Source organism: Gobio gobio (genome assembly GCF_949357685.1).
Source record: "Gobio gobio genome assembly, chromosome: 7".
Lineage (NCBI taxonomy): Eukaryota > Metazoa > Chordata > Actinopteri > Cypriniformes > Gobionidae > Gobio > Gobio gobio.
The window spans coordinates 28,805,321-28,825,025 of NC_137103.1; the positions used below are offsets into that span (position 1 = coordinate 28,805,321).

The 19,705-nt window shown below is 38.8% G+C and overlaps 1 protein-coding gene across 9 annotated transcripts; it reads left to right on the plus strand.

Annotated features, from left to right (window-relative positions):
* Positions 1 to 7,161: 7,161 nt before the first annotated feature.
* hnmt (histamine N-methyltransferase) lies at positions 7,162 to 11,314 on the plus strand. 9 transcript variants are annotated; one of them, XR_013816892.1, is made up of 9 exons: positions 7,192 to 7,230; positions 7,587 to 7,732; positions 8,062 to 8,210; positions 8,358 to 8,410; positions 8,516 to 8,623; positions 8,729 to 8,859; positions 8,974 to 9,067; positions 9,781 to 10,309; positions 10,428 to 11,027. XR_013816892.1 is itself a non-coding variant. In XM_079821786.1 (8 exons), the coding sequence occupies exons 3-8, from the start codon at positions 8,065 to 8,067 to the stop codon at positions 10,134 to 10,136; spliced, it is 888 nt and encodes a 295-aa protein (XP_079677912.1). In that variant the 5' UTR covers positions 7,162 to 7,230; positions 7,617 to 7,732; positions 8,062 to 8,064; the 3' UTR covers positions 10,137 to 11,311. The 9 variants fall into 9 exon arrangements, 6 of the variants coding, with proteins under 6 accessions (XP_079677912.1, XP_079677913.1, XP_079677910.1 ...); XR_013816894.1 differs by having other exon boundaries at positions 7,206 to 7,230; positions 7,617 to 7,732; positions 10,428 to 11,031; XM_079821786.1 differs by having other exon boundaries at positions 7,162 to 7,230; positions 7,617 to 7,732; positions 9,781 to 11,311.
* Positions 11,315 to 19,705: the final 8,391 nt, after the last annotated feature.

The following is a 19,705-nucleotide window of genomic DNA, read 5'->3' on the forward strand; positions in this document are numbered from 1 at the left end:
AAAAAAAAAAACAAAGAAAGAAAGAAAGAAAGAAAGAAGAGAGACAAGGAGTAACAGACAAATTTGCAGCATACACAAAACGTCTTGTGTCAGACTGCAAGGACAAAGGTTTTGGATCAGTGGTCGTCGTGAAAATTGTGACATTTAAAGAGAGTATGAGACACAGCTGACATTCCACGGACCAGATGGAGGACTTTGACATTTTCTTGCCGTGATTTTTCTTACATCATAAAAAAAAAAGAGGGGAAAAAACACACAAGTTCAAGTTGTGCCGAATTTATTGTATCAGTCGCATTCAAAGCCTAGTTCGCCCAAAAATGAAAATTGTCATCATTTACTCAAGCTCATGTTGTACCAAACCTGGATGATTGGACGGACTAGTCCAGTGTGTGTGAAGGGAATCAATCATTTAATCAATTCATTGAAAAGAGATTACTCAAAAGAACTATTTGTTCATGAATGTCAATGCAAATGTCAAGACTTGCAGTAAATAATGACTTTAATCGCACACAAAGTTATCGTTTGACTGAGAAGACTTGAAATGTAGTGCACAAGTTGTACTTTTACAACCGTAATAATAATAATAATAATACTTTCGTCCTTTTTGAAGCTTGAAAGCTCCAGTCCTGGTACATTTATTCAGATGAAATAAAGTCCTACAGGTTTGGAACAACTTGAGGGTGACAAAAATGATGACAGAATTTTCATTTTTGCGCAAACTATCCCTTTAAGGCGATGTGACTTTTTAACAGAGAGCGAGAAAAGACTGATGTGTTATGCACTATATTAGTGCTTAGTCATTTTTTTATTTTACTCTTGATTTATGTTCAAACTGATTTTCTAGTGTTTTTTTTTTTTTTTTTTTCATTTTGATGCGAGAACTTTGCTGTTGTTTTTGTGTATAATGTCTCTGAAAGTGTGTATGATCCGCACGGTAAACCAAAACACAGCTCATTTAGATACCCCGAGAGGTTAAGGTGATGATCTGCCCGTGTGCTCCTTCAGCACGCCTCAGTTTGTCCTTTAACCTCCGTCTAGCAGCTGAAAAATTGATGAGGTCTGCTCCAACACCAGCGGATAATGAACTGTGCTCCTGTGACGAGCAGAAAGGCTTTTGAAAGCGGCTTCCTGCAATATCCTGCGGTTCGGGGGAACTCATTTAGCACAGATACAGTGGACCAATGCGTTTATGTAGAGTCTGCATGAGCATTACACCGGGAGAGGTGCTTCAACGCTATGAATGTTCATCATTTTCAATAAAGTACCGGTGCTGGTTCTGTATTTTAATAATATCCCTGCTAGTTCGTTTTGCTTTATTGACTGACTTCTTGCTGGCATAATTGTCTTGACTATCTGTTTCAAGACCTACAGTGTCGGGGGTTCGCTTCGCTCCTTGTACTGCCATGTGAAAAACGAATTTTTTTCTTAATCTCAGTGGTCCTCATTATAACATAACTTGTGGTTTTTAGCTACTCAAGGCCTCTAGGCTTCTTGTGGTCTTACTCCACCGAAAGAATGTATTTTGTATGCGTTACATACCTGCACATGTAATTTTTGTTTTGTTTTTCTCTTCATTTGTTTATTTTGTTCGTTTTGTCCCATCTGTGTTTCTGCTGCCGTACAGTACATGTGATATGTAAGTGCTGGCTGGTTAGTCCACAGAACAGAACCGCTCCAGTTCCTGTCTGTTTGAGACCCATCCGGATGATCTGCTGCTCACAAGGCTTTGGCGTATTTCTAAATTAGTCCACTGATGTGTGAAGCTAAAGTGTGTATAGCTTATAATAGTTTTATTTTTTATTTTTTTTCAGGCGTTGCTGACAAACCCTGGAGAGAAAAAAATGGCAATATATATATATTTATTTATTTTGAAGCCCAATTGTGCGTGTGCATGCTGGATTGATTTTGTCATACACTGGATTATTCCAAAAGTGGCCTTGCATTTTTATGGAAACTTGCTCCTTTAGTGACAAAGTCAACAGTGTGTTTTGTTCATTTGATTTTCTTGTTTTTTCTTTGTTGCCCCTTAGAACTGACTTGTTTACATGGCTTCTTCTTCTTCTGATATGTTCAGTATGCTCTCAGCACTATATACAGTTGCCTGTAAAACACTGACCTTTAGTTTACATAGTAGGCTACTTTCTGTTTTAATTGTGTGTACTTGAAGAGTTGAACGAAAATGCTAATAAATTGTGATACTCTGTGGGAAATGCTGTCGCTCGTTAATCATACAGATGTTAATCTGCATCAAAGATGGATGGTGGTTTCAGCTGCTTTGGCAGAAATGAGGTTGCCTTTGTCCCATACCAGACACCTTTTTGCCTTTTAAATCATACCTAATATATTAACTATGCGCATGAGACAATTCCCATGCTCTTTTACTGATGGTGAGTTTAGTCGTATGTAATTTTTAATACTCATCATAAACCAACAGATGGAGCAAGATAGAAACAGTCCTGACAGGGAAGTGAAAGTATCTGCAACAAATGCAATTGTGTTGAATGATCTGTTGTCTGCCCATCGTCACACGATGTCTTCACCGAGCGGGCCATCAGACACTTCCACTCCAGGATGTTGAATCATTTAAATCTTTTGTTTAATCAGTTTTTATTAGTAAAGCCTGTCATTTCTGTTCAAGGATGAGATGAATTTAAGCGGACTTGTCAGTGCCACCTAGGGGACACGTGTCTGGGTGGTGTGATTCTGTCAGGCTTAATTTTTCCATTAAGCCTTAATAATTCTGCAGAAGATTTCCCATGAATCTTTGTGGGTTCTCTCATTTTAATCATGGATTTCCATTCACCAGTAGCCAAATCTGTTTAACAAAGTTTGACATGATCAAACTGACTGAAGAGTGAAAATTGCTTTATCTGTGTCTTGTAATAAAGAAAATTGTAAGAGGCAGATTAAAGATGGATCACTGAATTGTTGCCTAGCTTGTTCTCTTTCCGTTTATATTTGGATCAAAATGACGTGGCATAGATTAGTGTTGTAGTCAAGACCACCAAATCCAAGACCAATGTGTGTTGAGACCAGACCAGCACTCCTCAAATTCATAAAGATCCACATTGCCGGCTGAGAAATTACTTATTTTTCATCAATAAATATAATTAGAATAAGACACTCTTGTTACCAATCAAATGAAATCATTAACAACAAAATTAATATTTGCACCACAGAGGTAGCCTACAGAAGATGCGTCTTAATTGGAAAATTACAAATGCATTAATGTGTGTTTTTCATTTTATTGAATGTTTGTATAAAAGCAATATCATGTTTGCAGCCATGCTCAAATTTGGAGACCGCTTTCTTGCTCTTGTGATATTTCTTAATTACATCACGTTATAAAAATCCAGATCTCATACAAGTTTTGAATTTTGTGAGCATTTGTATTAATTTTGGTGACATTTTTGACTCAATCCTCATTATTTTTCTGAACTGGCACAATAAATAAATCGAATTAGAAATAGGTTATTGATTTGTATCTGAAGCAGAAAGTTTTACATCCGATTACATTAATGATGTTAATAAACCAGACAATGCACGACATTCACAAGACGTCAAATCCAGATTCATAGTATGTGGCAATTTACATTTTTCACAACTTTAAGAGACTTCATAACAGAGTGAGAACAGGGGCGCTGCTAAGGGGGGGGGAAGATGGGACGATTCTAAGGGCCCACACACTTTTGGGGCCCCCAGAGATTGGTTTTATTAGTAGTAACAGTACTAGTAGTAATGTAATCGAAATTATAAATGTATAATCTACCAAAGAGCTACAAATATAACAAAATTATAGCTTATTTCTGCATTATTTCCAGCAAAATCCAGAAAAACGCTCCACTCATGAACCGCTCACGCTCACAGGTAAAACGATATTTGCTCAAATCCCACTCCAACATGAAATTTCTCTGTACTGTAGGCTACTATAATTGTTGTAGCCATTAAGAAAAGGTATTTAGTTTTATGTTTAAATATTATAATGTTATTTTTTATGTCTATGTTGTCAATCTGTCAATCTATGTTGATTATGAAAAGTGAACAGCATGAGTGAGAAAGGACACGTCATTAGATGCGCAATGCCAGGAGACATGCGTCAGACATGATTGTGACCACTTCATTAAGTTTTGTTTTTAATAAATTGTATCTTAATTTTAATCAATGTTTCATCAGCCAATTGGGGCATTCTGGGTTGAGCGAGCAGAGCTTAAATGGTCAGTATTATTAAATTGCAGACAAAGATTTTGGATAGCTAGGTTGGTGCGTAGGAGGCCCAACATCATATTCTTTCATAGGGCCCAAAATTGCTAGCGGCGCCCCTGAGTGAGAATACGAACCGCTCACGCGCGGCTCTGCAAGCAGCAGTGATGTCATTTGGAACGTGACGTCGCAGCATTGCCTATATGCGGGTATAAAAAGGCTCACTTTGCTCAGTCTCCTTATCGTTGATATAGCGACGTTGTTCTCAAAAGACAAAGTCGATCAAAAAAATTAACTCTTTCATAGATGTAGGCTATCATAGCAATGTAAGCACTGCACAGTCGTAACAAAAACAAAAAAAAAGCCAATTGGTACACCAAATTCAAACGACCCCAGCTTAGTGATGGGCAAATTAAGCCTCATGAAGCCCATGGGTGCGTTTCCCAAAACCATAGTTGCTAACTAAGTTAGCAACTTTGTTGGTTGCAATGCAATTTCCCATTGCCAACTACCTAAGTTGCTAACAGGTTAGCAATATGGTTTTGGGAAACGCACCCCTGAATGATTGTTTCGGGAAAAGATTCGAAAACAGTGCCATCTTGTGGCAGGTCAAATGTATAGCAGCCATAACCCCGAGTGCGCAGCGCCATTGTTTTATCTATTAAGCACAAATAAAAGCCTGCCAATGCTAAATGTAAAGTTTTCTGATGATATTCATATATTAAAGTGTGGAAATAAATTAAATGTAACAATTATAAGAATACCAACAGAGTTGTTTGATGCAATGGCGCTCTAATTAATTTATGTTTTTTTTTTTTTTTTATACTGTTTATATGGCAGAATATATGATCATGCAATACAGGCTATAGGCTTTTATATATATATATATATATATATATATATATATATATATATATATATATATATATATATATATATATATATATATATATATATATATATATATATATATATATATATATATATATATATAAATGTTAATAAATGGACTTCAACTTCCAAAAACCCGTAGTGGTACGGGTTTAAACATTCCGACACGCAAAGTGAAGCATTCAAGTGACTGGAAAAAAGTGACGCTTTCGTTTCTCATTGATCACGCGTTTCTCTGAAACAATACGTGCTTCGAACATGTCTCACGGAGCTTCATGAGAAACTTGCTTTGAAGGCGAGACACTACAGGTGAATAGGGAATTTTTTTTAATTACAAGATATTACTGTGAAACTTCTCCAGTTTATTACTGGCATAAACATAAGAAAAAAATGTATTACACGTTTTGTGTAAATTAATGTTTTAATATGCAAATGAGGCCTTATATACTTAAATATACGCTCATTTACATACTTTTCCAAAAACAAAATCTGGAAAATGGAAAGGACCATGTTTAAAATTCTTGGTTCTATTTGTTGACATGTTAGATGAGAGGGCTTTTACAGAGGGGATTCTGGATATCTTATTTTGTGCTTTAGTAAATTAGAGAATACTGACAATAGCCTTAAAAAATCAATTTTCGCCATGTTTTTTGGAGTTAAAGGACCTATAACTCAGGATAGGAATGATATATCAACAAATCCCTCTGTAAAAGCCTTCAGAATATAGTTCCGTATAAGACTGGAAAAGTTGGTGCTTGTAGGTGCTACTGAAGTGGATATATCTGACTCTGAGTGTGAGAAAAAACTCATTTTGAGAAAACAGCCTTTAAAGTTTTATACTCAACAACTGCATACATTTCTATAAAACCCCCAACCTACAAACAAAATATATATTCAGTTAATTAATATCAGTAGAGTATAATATTTAAAACACGTGGAAATTGATAAATGAATAAATTATTAATAGCAATAGCTATTAGAGAACTACCTTAAGAGAACTACCTTAACAAACGCCAGTCACAAAAACTGCAGATGAACTGTCCCTGTTTGTTGTATTGGTCCATCTATAACTATTTGAATCTAATTCTGACGGGGTTTCGTAGTCTAATCTGTTGTTGTTTACCTTCTTTTTACTAGCTGTTGCTACTTGGTCTTTTCTGTGAGCGTTTATGAGCCGATTTCAGCGTTGTCTGCACTTTCTCTCAGGTGGAGAATACACAAGCAATCTGCAGCGCGTGAGAAATTTACATCGACCAATCAGATGTGGTTTTTGGCTGCAAACTTTCGCGGTTGGTTAGTTTTACAAAGGAAATGTCCATATTTGGATTAGACAGTGCTGTGTGTGAGACTGAGAGCTGTATAATGATACCAAGCATGACATGTTTCTGTGAATGGAGACGGCACGAGAGATCGCGCTAGAATAACGTTTGATGATTTCGGGTAGAAATCTAAAGGCGCACGGTGACAAAATATAATGAAATAACCACCTTAATGTGTAATGTTGACATTTTTTTATTTTGACATGAAAGCTTACATGTTAAGGGAGCAAACTGGCCCAAAATCTCAAAATTGACCACTGCATGAAAAAACGATGTTTTCACCTGCCGTGTCTCGCCTGAAGCTTCACTGTCACATGTAACATCACAACTGCAGCTGCATTTACCCTGTTATTTGACACATACCTGAGGACAGGAGTCTGATGAACACATGAGGGCAGCAATGAGCTGGGCACGTTGTATCAGTTGAGCTATTTTTGTGTTCCTGTCAGATGTGGCATGTTAATGACATGGTGGGACATTATACAGTCTATGGGAAATATTTGGTGGTGAGCCTAATACTAAAACATCATTTTAAGTAGGGGATAGAGTTTGAGTTTCAGTTAAATTGCTTCCTAGGTGAGTGGAAAAGGAACAGAGATCAAACTAATATAATAAATTATATTTGTACGTATATATTATTTTAGGACGTGTTTTATCAATCGAAATAATAGCTTCTCTTATGTAGCGTGTAAGCCCTGCGGCTTTAAGAGAGTGGGCGGGGCTTCCTTATAATGGGCGGGGCTGAATCTCTGGATATGCGGCGGCCCAGCGAACCACAGGCAGTGACAGAGCGGCAGTGTGATACAGGAAAGATATGAAGGTAAGCTGCTGCACACTTCTGCTTTCTCCGATTATGCATAGAGGCGGCAGTGCATATTCAGTCACTTAGAGTTAGAAATAATGCTGCAGTTGTAAAAATGGGAGGGAGTCAATGAACCTGTTGATGAATTATAATCTCATCATGTTAATCTGAATGTGAGATACAGCACGAAGATATGGCTGCGATTGTACTGACTCTTAACTAATGCATGTAGTCACGTTTTTTTGTTTTCGAGTTGAGAGTACTATACATTTTTTCATTTCCAATTATATTGTAAGCATAACAAATGAGACTGAGTTAACATAAATGTCCCATTATTTCTTTAGTGTATGTCCCTTTTTGATTAATAATTTCAGATGGTGTTAAAGATGTGTAAACATTTTTAGGAACTTCACACATCAGGTGTCCTGAGAAATTACACCTGCTTCTGTGACCACCCTAACCCAACTCCTAAAATCCAATCTGTTGTAACACGTCCTACTTGTATGCACCATTTTAAAGGGTTAGTTCACTTCACCTAAAATAAATAAATAAATTACTGATTTAATTCTAAACCTGTACATTCTGCATAACATTAAGACATTGTAAAGTGGTGATCACTGAATTCCATTGTATGGATAAACACATTTTTTTTTTATATTTATGCATTTGGCTGACACTTTTATTCAAAGGGACTTGCATTCAAGGTACACATTTGATCAGTTCTTTCCCTGGGAATCGAACCCATGACCTTGTCATTGCTATAGAACTTCTCAAAATATCTTCTGTGTTTCATTTTTGGGTGATTCAGAACTCATTTTCTCATTCTAAAACACCAGTTGTATGTTTCAGCCAATGAAAACCATGGCAGCTCCATTCAGATCACTTGTGGAAGATTATCCGAGATACCTTAAATCATTCGAGCTCTTTCTGGAGCGCTCATCAGAGCACCAGTGCATGCAGGACTTCATTCATAATACACTACCAGACATACTGACAAGGTGCTTTATCGTTCTTGATATATGTCATATTTTATTCATTTAGCCTGTCCTAGCTTTGTAATACAGAATGTGCCAGCAGATTTAACAATGGCAAGATATAATAATATTATCTTGCCCTTATTATATTCTCTCTCGCTCTCTCTGCAGCATTGGAGGCGGAAGACCCATTCTCAATGTAATGGGAGTAGGGAGTGGAGCAGGTATACTTTTAATAATACCTGAATTATTAACATCCTGTTTATATCGTCATTTCAGATTTGAACACAGAGTGAATTCTCAGTCATCCATTTTCATCTCATTTCCAGGTGAGATTGATCTAGACATGCTCGCTCAGCTACACCTGAAACATCCACATGTCAAAGTCAACAATGAAGTGGTGGAACCAAGCAATGACATGCTTCACAAGTATAAAGGTACCAATCATTTTATTGCTGCTTTATCATATTACACGCTTTTACTAACTCTACCAATAAATGGCTATTTGCGCTGTTTTTCTTGCTTTTATTCTTTCTGTTTAGTTCGGGTATTAACCACTCCAGATCTTGATCACATTAATTTCGCGTGGAACAAGATGACAGCGTCTGAGTTTGAAAAACATTGGCAAGAGAAAAGCACAGGGAAAAAGATGGACTTCATTCACATGATACAGGTTTGGACTTTTTCATTCAGTTTATCCACTTTATTTAAAGCTATGTTATTGAGGTCTGTGTATCAAACTTGTTTTGTTATGTTTGTAGAATATTAACATAAATCTTTTTAACAGATGCTGTACTATGTCAAAGATCCACAGGCCACTGTTTCATTTTTTCGGAGTCTGCTAAACAAAGATGGGAAACTCATGATCATTCTGGTGTCAGGTACAGTTCGGGTTGGGAAATGAAAATGAATTCCAATTCAGGAATTGGATACTTAAGGTCAGGTATCGGATGTTTTTATAAAATTTCAATTTCAATTCTGCTTCTCGATTCATGTGTGCACTTTTTAATGTGGTTTTAAACCATGGAAGATTCAAAAGAGAACTCAATCCGTCACTCGCGCATTGTTTTCTCTGAACACACATCCAGAACATTCGCACAAAAAGCGAATACTGAATTGAGTTTTCTTTCAAGTTTTCTTGCACTTAGGTTATTAGTTAGTTGTTCTTTAGGCTGCTGATATTTGTTCATGGTATTCAGCTGCAACAGAATGTTTTGCAAAAAGATAGAATAAAGACACAAAGACACAGAATAAAGAGTTTGATATCTACATGTTTGACTTTGAATCAAAACTGTGAATCGATAAGAATCAGAATCGGAATCACTAGAATTCAAACGATACCCAACCCTGAGTACAGTAGATACTCTAAAGTCAAAAAAGGTTTAACTCAGCTATGCTCAGATTCAGAGAAAATGGAGTATAATATCTGAAATCAAATCAAACCAATATAAATTCAATTCAAAACCATTGTTTGTTGTGTTGTGTACATTTGTAGGGCAAGAACAATGGGGTCCAAAAGTCTGTAACCAGTGAAAATGTTTTTGTTTTCGGTTTAAGGAAAAAAGTGACCGTAGTTTGCTTCTGCTCTTCATAGGTGAGAGTGGATGGGGCAAATTATTTACGACCTTTAAAGAACAGCTCTGTAACACTGAGCTCAGCCAGTGTGTCACTACGGGAGATATAAAAACCTTCTTCGATTCTGAGGGCATCCCCTACCGTAACTATGAGCTTCTGTCCCAGATGGACATCACAGAGTGCTTCACTGAGGGCGACCCGGTTGGAGAACTGCTGCTGGATTTCCTTACCGAGGTGATAGAGTTCAGTAAGAATGCTCCTGAAGACCTGAAGAAAGGAGTGCTGGACTTACTGAGACATCCTGACTGCAGTAAAGAGGTGGACGGCAGGATCATTTTCAACAACAACCTGGGAGTATTAGTGGTTGAGCCATAGATATAAAATAATACAACTTTTGTAGTAGGCCCCAGCCTCCTGGTTGAGAACCAATGGTCTAATGGAAGAACAGAATATCTGTTTTTCTATTTTCACATTTTTAGAAATGATCTGTTTCTGTACTGATTTCAGCAGAGATAATGAGAAAAGTAACATTAGCATATATTTTTTATGTTTTAATTAATAAGCCTTAAACTACCGTTTCCTCATTCAAGGCATTGCATTGCAATAGCAATTGCAATAGCATTGATACTATATTACAACATGCTATAGAACAGCAGGTTTCTATAGCATGTTGTAATATTGTATCAATGCTATTGTTATGGGTGAACAAACAGGAAAAGGAAAACCATAGAGAACAATGCATATTTTAGCCTGCATCAACATCAAACAAAGCTGTTTAAATGAAGGCCCGTATAGGTGATGGTTAATTTTAATAAAGAGACCTTGCTTGTAGCACAAACTCCAGTATAAGTAATGTATTCTTTGTGAAACTTGCCTGAGCAGCAAAGTACAACTTTTGTATATTGACATATTAACTCATAGGGTCAAAGAGTTGAGTTTTGTCTTCATGATGATAAAGATGAGATTGTATTGTTTGGTGACTAGTTGTGTTGTTGTGACCTTATACCTCATTTAAGGTTTGGAAAGCTATTTAATGCCTAACCAGGCAGGACAAAGGTTGTATAAATCTCTACATTTCAAGGTTAAAAATGTATGCACTTGAAACTAGTACAAGCGTTTTATTTGGTTACTGCCTGCAATGGGCCTGCCTTCACTTTGTTTTTTCTTACAATATCATTGTAACTTGAATATTGTCTTGTGTCTGCCAATATTTCCGTATTTCTGTCCCACATGACCACAAAACATCACATTAAACTGATGTGAATAACTTTTGAAATGTTTTTTTGAACCATGTACTGTCTTTGTGTGTGATGAAATTCAGCCATGCTGTAAAAAAAAAAAAAGACAGACAGACAGACAGGCCTGAAAATGTCAGGATCAGACATTACAGCTTTGAATCTGGAAGGTCTTTGATGATTGCAGAAACAACGCACCTTTATCGGTTCATTCAGAGAATTATAATCGTCTGACATTAATTTTCTGAAGTTGCTTGCTTTATTGAATGGAAAATGTATTTATTTATAATAAAAAAAAATGTCAAACCTCTTATTAACAAATCTATGTAGAAAATCTATATCCAAATGTGGCATTTTTCTAAAAGCAGTAAAAGATGCATTTCCGCTAACTCGCACAGGAGAACATGGCAGCTGCTACGATTTCATTTTTTGCATCGCGTAATATTGTTGGTTTTTACTTAAAACCATCAGGCCATGAGTGGATGTTTTTTGTGTTTTTTACGGAAGAAAAAAGTCGGGTCTGATGGTGAGTAAATTATGACGTTTGTTGTTGCTAGGATTAAAGCTACATACTACACACATAACATTCATTCATTCAAACTGCAGGTTAATGGCACCGGAAGCACTTTGCAGACCACACAGTTATTCTTAAGTTATTATATTAAGTTTCTCTGAAAACACATTTCTAATAAACACTTATTGCATGCAGTTTTGGTAGTTTCTACAGGTTGGACTGCAGGAAAACGCTGCATTTTAAGTGACTGACTGTCATCTCTGGTACACACAATGGAACATAGCTATACAATATATATTGTCTCCATCTACTGGCAAGTTTGTGTAATTCAAGCAACTTGGTGATTTTATAAAGGAGATCTACAGTATATAAAGTCTGCAGTGCAAATTACAGTAGGCTATAATCTCCACCAAAGCCTCCTTAGCCTACCAAACTGCCATAGATGAATAATGTGGGCTACTCTTGTTGTGCATTCAGTAGCACTTGCAAAACATATTTAGCCACCCAGAAACAGAAGTTACGAAAGTCTTTTCTTCCCTATTGTGGCATATATCTGAGTGAAACAATGTCAGACGTGAATTAATTGGATGTTTTAGGATCTTTTGTGAATGACAGATTGTCCTGCCCTCGTGCCAGTAAACACGTCATCAGAAAAGAGATGCTGTTTTTATGAAAGACAACGGGGGCACAAATTAAAAAATCTGTATGCATTCACAGATAAATCAGTTGTAATAAATGCTGCAATATTTCCAAAAAATCAGAATTGTCCATTTTGATTCCATGGTGACTTTAAAAATGATCTATTTGTGCATGATTATGCATCATGCTTGTACCCAACATACAGCCTGAATCAATATTATTGACATTTATTTTAATGCATTTGTTAAATGTGACTAATAGATGTTGCATTGTATAATAGGAAAAAGACAATTGGTGGAATAATATACCAGTCTAAAAGTAGTAAAGCTGAAGAAAAAAAAGAGCTAAAATGTTCAATTTTTTAAACCACCGTCTGGCCATACCGGTGCTACAGAAACCATGGAATATTGTACAGCCTAATTCAGATGTACAATTTAATAGAAAACCGACCCATTTTAGTACATTTAATGTGCCATGACAAGCATTTATTCTTTCCTTTGTCTTTAGTCTGGGAAAGTTCTGCAGAGGCGTGTTTTCATATTACAGCCGAATGTTGACAGTGATCAGGGAGTCTTCACAGAAGTGCAGGGGTCATTCTGCCAGCAGGGGCTAAACACTTCATCTCTGAGGTATGGATGAATGAGCACAGTTGCTCTGGAATGAGTGGAGTGTAACCTGTCCATATGTTTGCATATGGCAGTGGTCTGGCTGAAGTGAGATTATGAGTTTAGCCAGCAGGTGGCGCTGTAGTTTTTCCAAACATTGTATCGACATGATTTAAGTAAGGCCGAGCGTTCATGCTGATCACGGTGTTCATGCCCCATTTGTAGTCTGTATACAAGGGAAAACATGGGAGGATGCTCATTCTGATCTCATGCATTCACCAAAACCACAGACGCATTAGAAATTATGTGAAGAATTAGGGAGTCATTTTCCAATAAGAACTGCACCTGCCACTAGTTTAGCCGAGTTTCCCCAGTCCTGCACCGATTGAATGAGAGTAATGAACACAATATCCTAACAGAAAACACCAGTAGACTGATTTAAAAAGTTTCATGACAGATGAATAATTGTGTGCAAACGCTCAGTGGTAGACTAAGTAGCCAAGCACAAAGAATTTTAAAAGCTAGATTGCATATATTGTTCCCTAACATTGTAACACACACCTGTCCCCAGAAAGATAGTCACCCTAATTTGTATTTACCTCAGTGTGCGCGCAACCGCTGACAGGTTTTGAGAAACAGACAGGTGCATGTGACGACATGTTGATAAAACAGTGCTGATAAATCTTTCCAAACATCTCACTGATACGTGGTCGCCAAAAATTTTGGACTCAACAAGATGTTAATTACCCGAAACATTTAACTCTTTTTTTATAGTAGTACATTTATCTCGAGCTGTATTTCTACTCCACTTGCTTTATTGAAGACGTGAATGCTGCTAAATTTTTTAATGTCTACATGATGTTCAATGTTTCAATGTCTAAACCTATGATTGTATGTAATGTATTTTAAATGCACTACTAAATGCATTTTGTATTGCATTGATATATATATATATATATATACACAGTGGGGAGAACAAGTATTTGATACACTGCCGATTTTGCAGGTTTTCCTACTTACAAAGCATGTAGAGGTCTGTAATTGTTATCATAGGTACACTTCAACTGTGAGAGACGGAATCTAAAACAAAAATCCAGAAAATCACATTATATGATTTTTAAATAATTAATTATCATTTTATTTCATGACATAAGTATTTGATTACCTACCAACCAGTAAGAATTGTTAGACCTGTTAAGGCCGCTACATACTCCGCAAGAACAGTGAAAAAAGTTCTCGCTCCCAGGGCTGTTCTCTGAGCCCTGGTTTGGGAGTTCTCGCAGCTTGTTCTCAACACATCGTCTGAGCAGAACTTTTTTCTTGTGGGTGTCCGAGAACTAGTGGGCGAGGTTAATGTGGAAAAACGGAGATGTTCGGCACCTGCTTTTCTCGTGAAGTATGAATGTCGTGGCCAGAACGAACTTTGTTCTTGTTCTTGCCACCTCGAGAAAACAAACTAATTTCTTTGTTCTTGCAGAGTATGTACCAAGCTTTAGTTTTTCTTTAAGAAGCCCTCCTGTTCTCCACTCATTACCTGTATTAACTGCACCTGTTTGAACTCGTTACCTGTATAAAAAACACCTCAATCAAACAGACTCCAACCTCTCCACAATGGCCAAGACCAGAGAGCTGTGTAAGGACATCAGGGATAAAATTGCAGACCTGCACAAGGTTGGGATGGGCTACAGGACAATAGGCAAGCAGCTTGGTGAGAAGGCAATTATTAGAAAATGGAAGAAGTTTAAGATGACGGTCAATCTCCCTCGGTCTGGGGCACCATGCAAGATCTCACCTCGTGGGGCATCAATGATCATGAGGAAGGTGAGGGATCAGCCCAGAACTACACGGCAGGACCTGGTCAATGAACTGAAGAGAGCTGGGACCACAGTCTCAAAGAAAACCATTAGTAACACACTACACCGTCATGGATTAAAATCCTGCAGCGCACGCAAGGTCCCCCTGCTTAAGCCAGCACATGTCCAGGCCCGTCTGAAGTTTGCCAATGACCATCTGAATGATCCAGAGGAGGAATGGGAGAAGGTCATGTGGTCTGATTAGACAAAAATACTCGCCGTGTTTGGAGGAAGAAGAAGGATGAGTACAACCCCAAGAACACCATCCCAACCGTGAAGCATGGAGGTGGAAACATTCTTTGGGGATGCTTTTCTTCAAAGGGGACAGGACGACTGTATCGTGAGATCTTGGCCAACAACCTCCTTCCCTCAGTAAGAGCATTGAAGATGGGTCATGGCTGGGTCTTCCAGCATGACAACGACCCGAAACACACAGCCAGGGCAACTAAGGAGTGAAGTGAAAGGGTTAGTTCACCCACTTCGGAACACATATTTTAGTTGAAATCCGATGGCTCAGAAAGGCCTCCATTGGCACAATGGTCTTTACACTCTCAAGACCCATAAAATGTACTAAAGACGTCGTTACAAAGTCCATCTCACTACAGTGGTTCTACAATAACTTCGAATCATGATTCGGATCGTGTGACAAACCGCCAAACTGCTGAAATCACGTGACTTTGGCAATCAGAACCGCTGAATCGACTAACTGATTCATAACGCTTCGAAGCTTCATGATGCGGTGTTTCGAAATCGGTCATCACTATATAAGTCGTTATTTAGGGTTTTTTGCGCACAAAAACTATTCTCATCGCTTCATAAAGTTATTGTAGAACCTCTGTAGTGAGATGGACTTTGTAACAACGTCTTTAGTACCTTTTATGGGTCTTGAGAGTGTAAAGACCATTGTGCCAATGGAGGCCTTTCTGAGCCATCGGATTTCAACTAAAAGATCATCATGTGTTCCGAAGATGAACGGAGGTCTCACGGGTGTCCAACGAAATGAGGGTAAGTAATTAATGACAGAATTAAAATTTTTGGGTGAACTAACCCTTGAAGTGACGTGTGGCCAAGTATGGTGACCCATACTTGGAATTTGTGCTCTACATTTAACCCATCCAAGTGCACACACAGTAGTGAACACACACACACACACACACACACACACACACACACACACACACACACACACACTGTGAACACCATATTGCTGCGGCGCCCGGGGAGCAGTTAGGGGTTTGGTGCCTTGCTCAAGGGTCTCACCTCAGTCGCGGTATTGAGGGTGGAGGAGAGCGCTGGTTCACTCCCCCCACCGACAATTCCTGCCGGACCTGAGAGTCGAACCAGCAACCTTCGGGTTACAAGTCCGACTTTCTAACCATTAGGCCACGACTGCCCCATGTGGCTCCGTAAGAAGCATCTCAAGGTCCTGGAGTGGCCTAGCCAGTCTCCAGACCTGAACTCAACAGAAAATCTTTGGAGGGAGCTGAAAGTCCGTATTGCCCAGTGACAGCCCCAAACCCTGAAATATCTAGAAAAGGTCTGTATGGAGGAGTGGGCCAAAATCCCTGCTGCAGTGTGTGCAAACCTGGTCAAGAACTACTGGAAACGTATGATCTCTGTAATTGTAAACAAAGGTTTCTGTACCAAATATTAAGTTCTGCTTTTCTGATGTATCAAATACTTGTCAAAATCGGCAGTGTATCAAATATTTGTTCTCCCCACTGTATATATAATATCAAAAGTACAATGATATTTCAGCCCTGACCCGTCGAGGCATGGACTCCACTTGACCCAAGAAGGTGTACTGTGGTATCTGGCACCAAGATGTTAGCAGCAGATCCTTTAAGTCCTGTAAGTTGCGAGGTGGGGCCTCCATGGATCGGACTTGTTTGTTCAGCACATCCCATAGATGCTCGATTGGAGTCAACACGTCAAACTCGTTGTTGTGCTCCTCAAACCATTCCTGGACCATTTTTGCTTTGTGGCAGGGCGCATTATCCTGCTGAAAGAGGCCACAGCCACCAGGGAATACCGTTTCCATGAAAGGGTGTACATGGTCTGCAACAATGCTTAGGTAGGTGGTACTTGTCAAAGTAACATCCACATGGATGGCAGGACCCAAGATTTCCCGGCCGAACATTGCCCCAAGCATCACACTGCCTCTGCCGGCTTGCCTTCTTCCCATAGTGCATGGTGCCATGTGTTCCCCAGGTAAGCGATGCACACGCACCCGGCCATCTACGTGATGTAAAAGAAAACATGATTCATCAGACCATGCTACCTTCTTCCATTGCTCCGTGGTGCTTTCTGCAGTGAACAGGGGTTACAAAACTACTATGATGCACTGTGTATTCTAACACATTTCTATCAGAACCAGCATTAACTTCTGGAGCAATTTGAGCTACTGTAGCTCGTCTGTTTGACCGGACCACACAGGCGAGCCTTCGCTCCCCACGTGCATCAATGAGCCTTGGCTGCCCATGACCCTGTCGCCGATTCACCACTGTTCCTTCCTTGGACCACTTTTGATATAGCTATCGCAATTTGGTGATCAATTCTCTGTCTTAAGACCATTTGTTGAAGGTCTTGGTCGTGTCTCGGTCTCGACTGCATTTCTCCTCGGTCTTGTCTTGGTCTCGGACTTAGAGGACTCTGGATTTTATCTCAAGACAACAACTGCTGGGATAACACTAAATTGCTGCTGCATTGTCTGATTTAAAATCATTAATGTGATTTGATGTAAAACTTACTGCTTAAAATGCAATCAATAACTTCTTTGTAATGTGATTTTCTTTTGTTACTGTGCTGGCGGGTTCAAAATCAATGCAGCAATGCCCAAAATTAATATAAATGCCCCCAAAATTCTGAGATTTAGTTTTTTTTATATAACATAGAATATAATTAAAGGGTTAGTTCACCCAAAAATGAAAATTCTGTCATTAATTACTCACCCTCATGTCGTTGGACACCCGTAAGACCTCCGTTCATATTCGGAACACAAATGTAGATATTTTAGTTGAAAGCTGATGGCTGAGAAAGGCTTCAGACAGGCCTCCATTGGCATTCAGTACATTGACACTTCCAAGATCCATGAAAGGCACTTAAAACGACGTTACAAAGTCTATCTCACCACAGTGGCTCTACAATAATCTTACAATGCGACGACAATAGTTTTTGTGCGCAAAAAAAAATCAAAATAACACCTTTTTCCAACTTGTTCTAGACTTCCGTGTATGCCTCCACGACGCATGCGCGAGAATATGACGTAGCGCCGGTGTTCGGGAATCCATGAAATGCACACTTAAGCCCCATTTTGAGCACTACGCCAAGACCTTAAGCACGATCAATGTAGAATCCAACAGCTTAGACACGCGCGTCTTCCTCTGCTCGTAAACAAATCGCTTCTGGGTCATATGTCCGAACGCCGGATCTGCGTCATATTCTCGCGCATGCGTCGTGGAGGCATACACGGAAGTCGAGAACAAGTTGGATAAAGGTGTTATTTTGATTTTTTTTTGCGCACAAAAACTATTGTCGTCGCATCGTAAGATTATTGTAGAGCCACTGTGGTGAGATAGACTTTGTAACGACGTTTTAAGTGCCTTTCATGGATCTTGGAAGTGTCAATGTACTGAATGCCAATGGAGGCCTATCTGAAGCCTTTCTCAGCCATCAGCTTTCAACTAAAATATCTTCATTTGTGTTCCGAATATGAACGGAGGACTTACGGGTGTCCAACGACATGAGGGTGAGTAATTAATGACAGAATTTTCATTTTTGGGTGAACTAAACCTTTAAGCAATATCACAAGAGCAAGATAACTGTTTTCATGAATATAACCGTGATTGCAAATTATATTGATTTATTCAATAAACAAGAAGTTAATATTAAAAAATTACATTTTAAACTGTCTTTGCTAATTCTGCAACTTTTCATTATTAAATGAATCAGCTGCTTTGAACAAATCGGTTGAATAAAGGATTCCGTGACTGTTAAGTAATTTTAATGTTTTAATGTTAAATTAACCTGCAACTTCTGTGCCATGAATTTTATTGTTAGTGATACATAGTGTCTTACTATTGTAATTGTATTTAGTCATTAAATATAAGACATTTCTCAGACAGTAGATATGGATCTTTTAGATTAATTTAATGAGTGCTGATCTGGTCTTGGTCTTGACTCGGTCTCGCCCTGTCTTGGTCTTGGTCTTCTCTTGGGCTCAACCCCTCAAAGTCTTGGTCTTGTCTTGGTCTCGGCACATGCTGGTCTCGGTCTTGACTTGGTCTCGGTTTAGGTGGTCTTGACTACAACACTACTTTGAAGACAAAATGTTCTCTTGCTGCCTAATATATCCCACCCACTAACAGGTGCCATGATGGAGAGGTAATCATTGTTATTCTCTTCGCCAGTCTGTAGTAAAAATGTTATGCCTGATCGGTGTTTATATGTATGTATGTGTGGATGATATGGATTCCCTGCTCTGTCTCAGACTGCTGTAAACTATTAAGAGAGGCAGGTTACATGAATACTTGTTCATTTGGATGACATCTTTTGAACTTACATTGAGTTTTAAATATTACACTGCATCGATCTGTCTGTTCTGTGACCAACACTTACATCCCAGCGATGCTCGAATCTCATTGACAGTGAAAAAAGGCCATTGTCCATTAATCCACATTTAACTTGAACTCCTTTCCTCCTCCTCCTCCTCCTCCTTTTTCCTTCGCTCATGCCTTTTCCTCCCTTTCCCTCCCCTCTCCCTCCTCTTTCATCACTCAGCACTCTTTACCTCAGCCATTGCGCCTACTTAGACCTCAGCGAGAAGCCAGCGAGACATAAACTGCCCCTTCAATGTTTCAAACAGGCTTTAATAGGCAGAAGCCGAAGCATGACCTTGAAATATGGCCTCCGATACAAATCCTGCAAATGGCCGCTGTGGCTGCGACGTATTTCATTCTGGGAAATTAGTGCTGTTTAGCAGCTGCGGTTATATAGTGCCTGTTCTGAGATGGCTATGAATGGTGACCCGCCTTTTGATTGATGATTTCTGCCTTCTGCCTCTATTACCTATTGGAGGACGCCAGTGAAATCACACACT

What these genes read in the sequence shown, in the direction of transcription:
- hnmt (XM_079821783.1), top strand. An exon ending in TGTATGCACCATTTTAAAGG is followed by an intron (nt 7,733 to 8,048) that starts GTTAGTTCACTT and finishes CTAAAACACCAG; the next exon opens with TTGTATGTTTCAGCCAATGA. An exon ending in CATGATCATTCTGGTGTCAG is followed by an intron (nt 9,068 to 9,780) that starts GTACAGTTCGGG and finishes TGCTCTTCATAG; the next exon opens with GTGAGAGTGGATGGGGCAAA.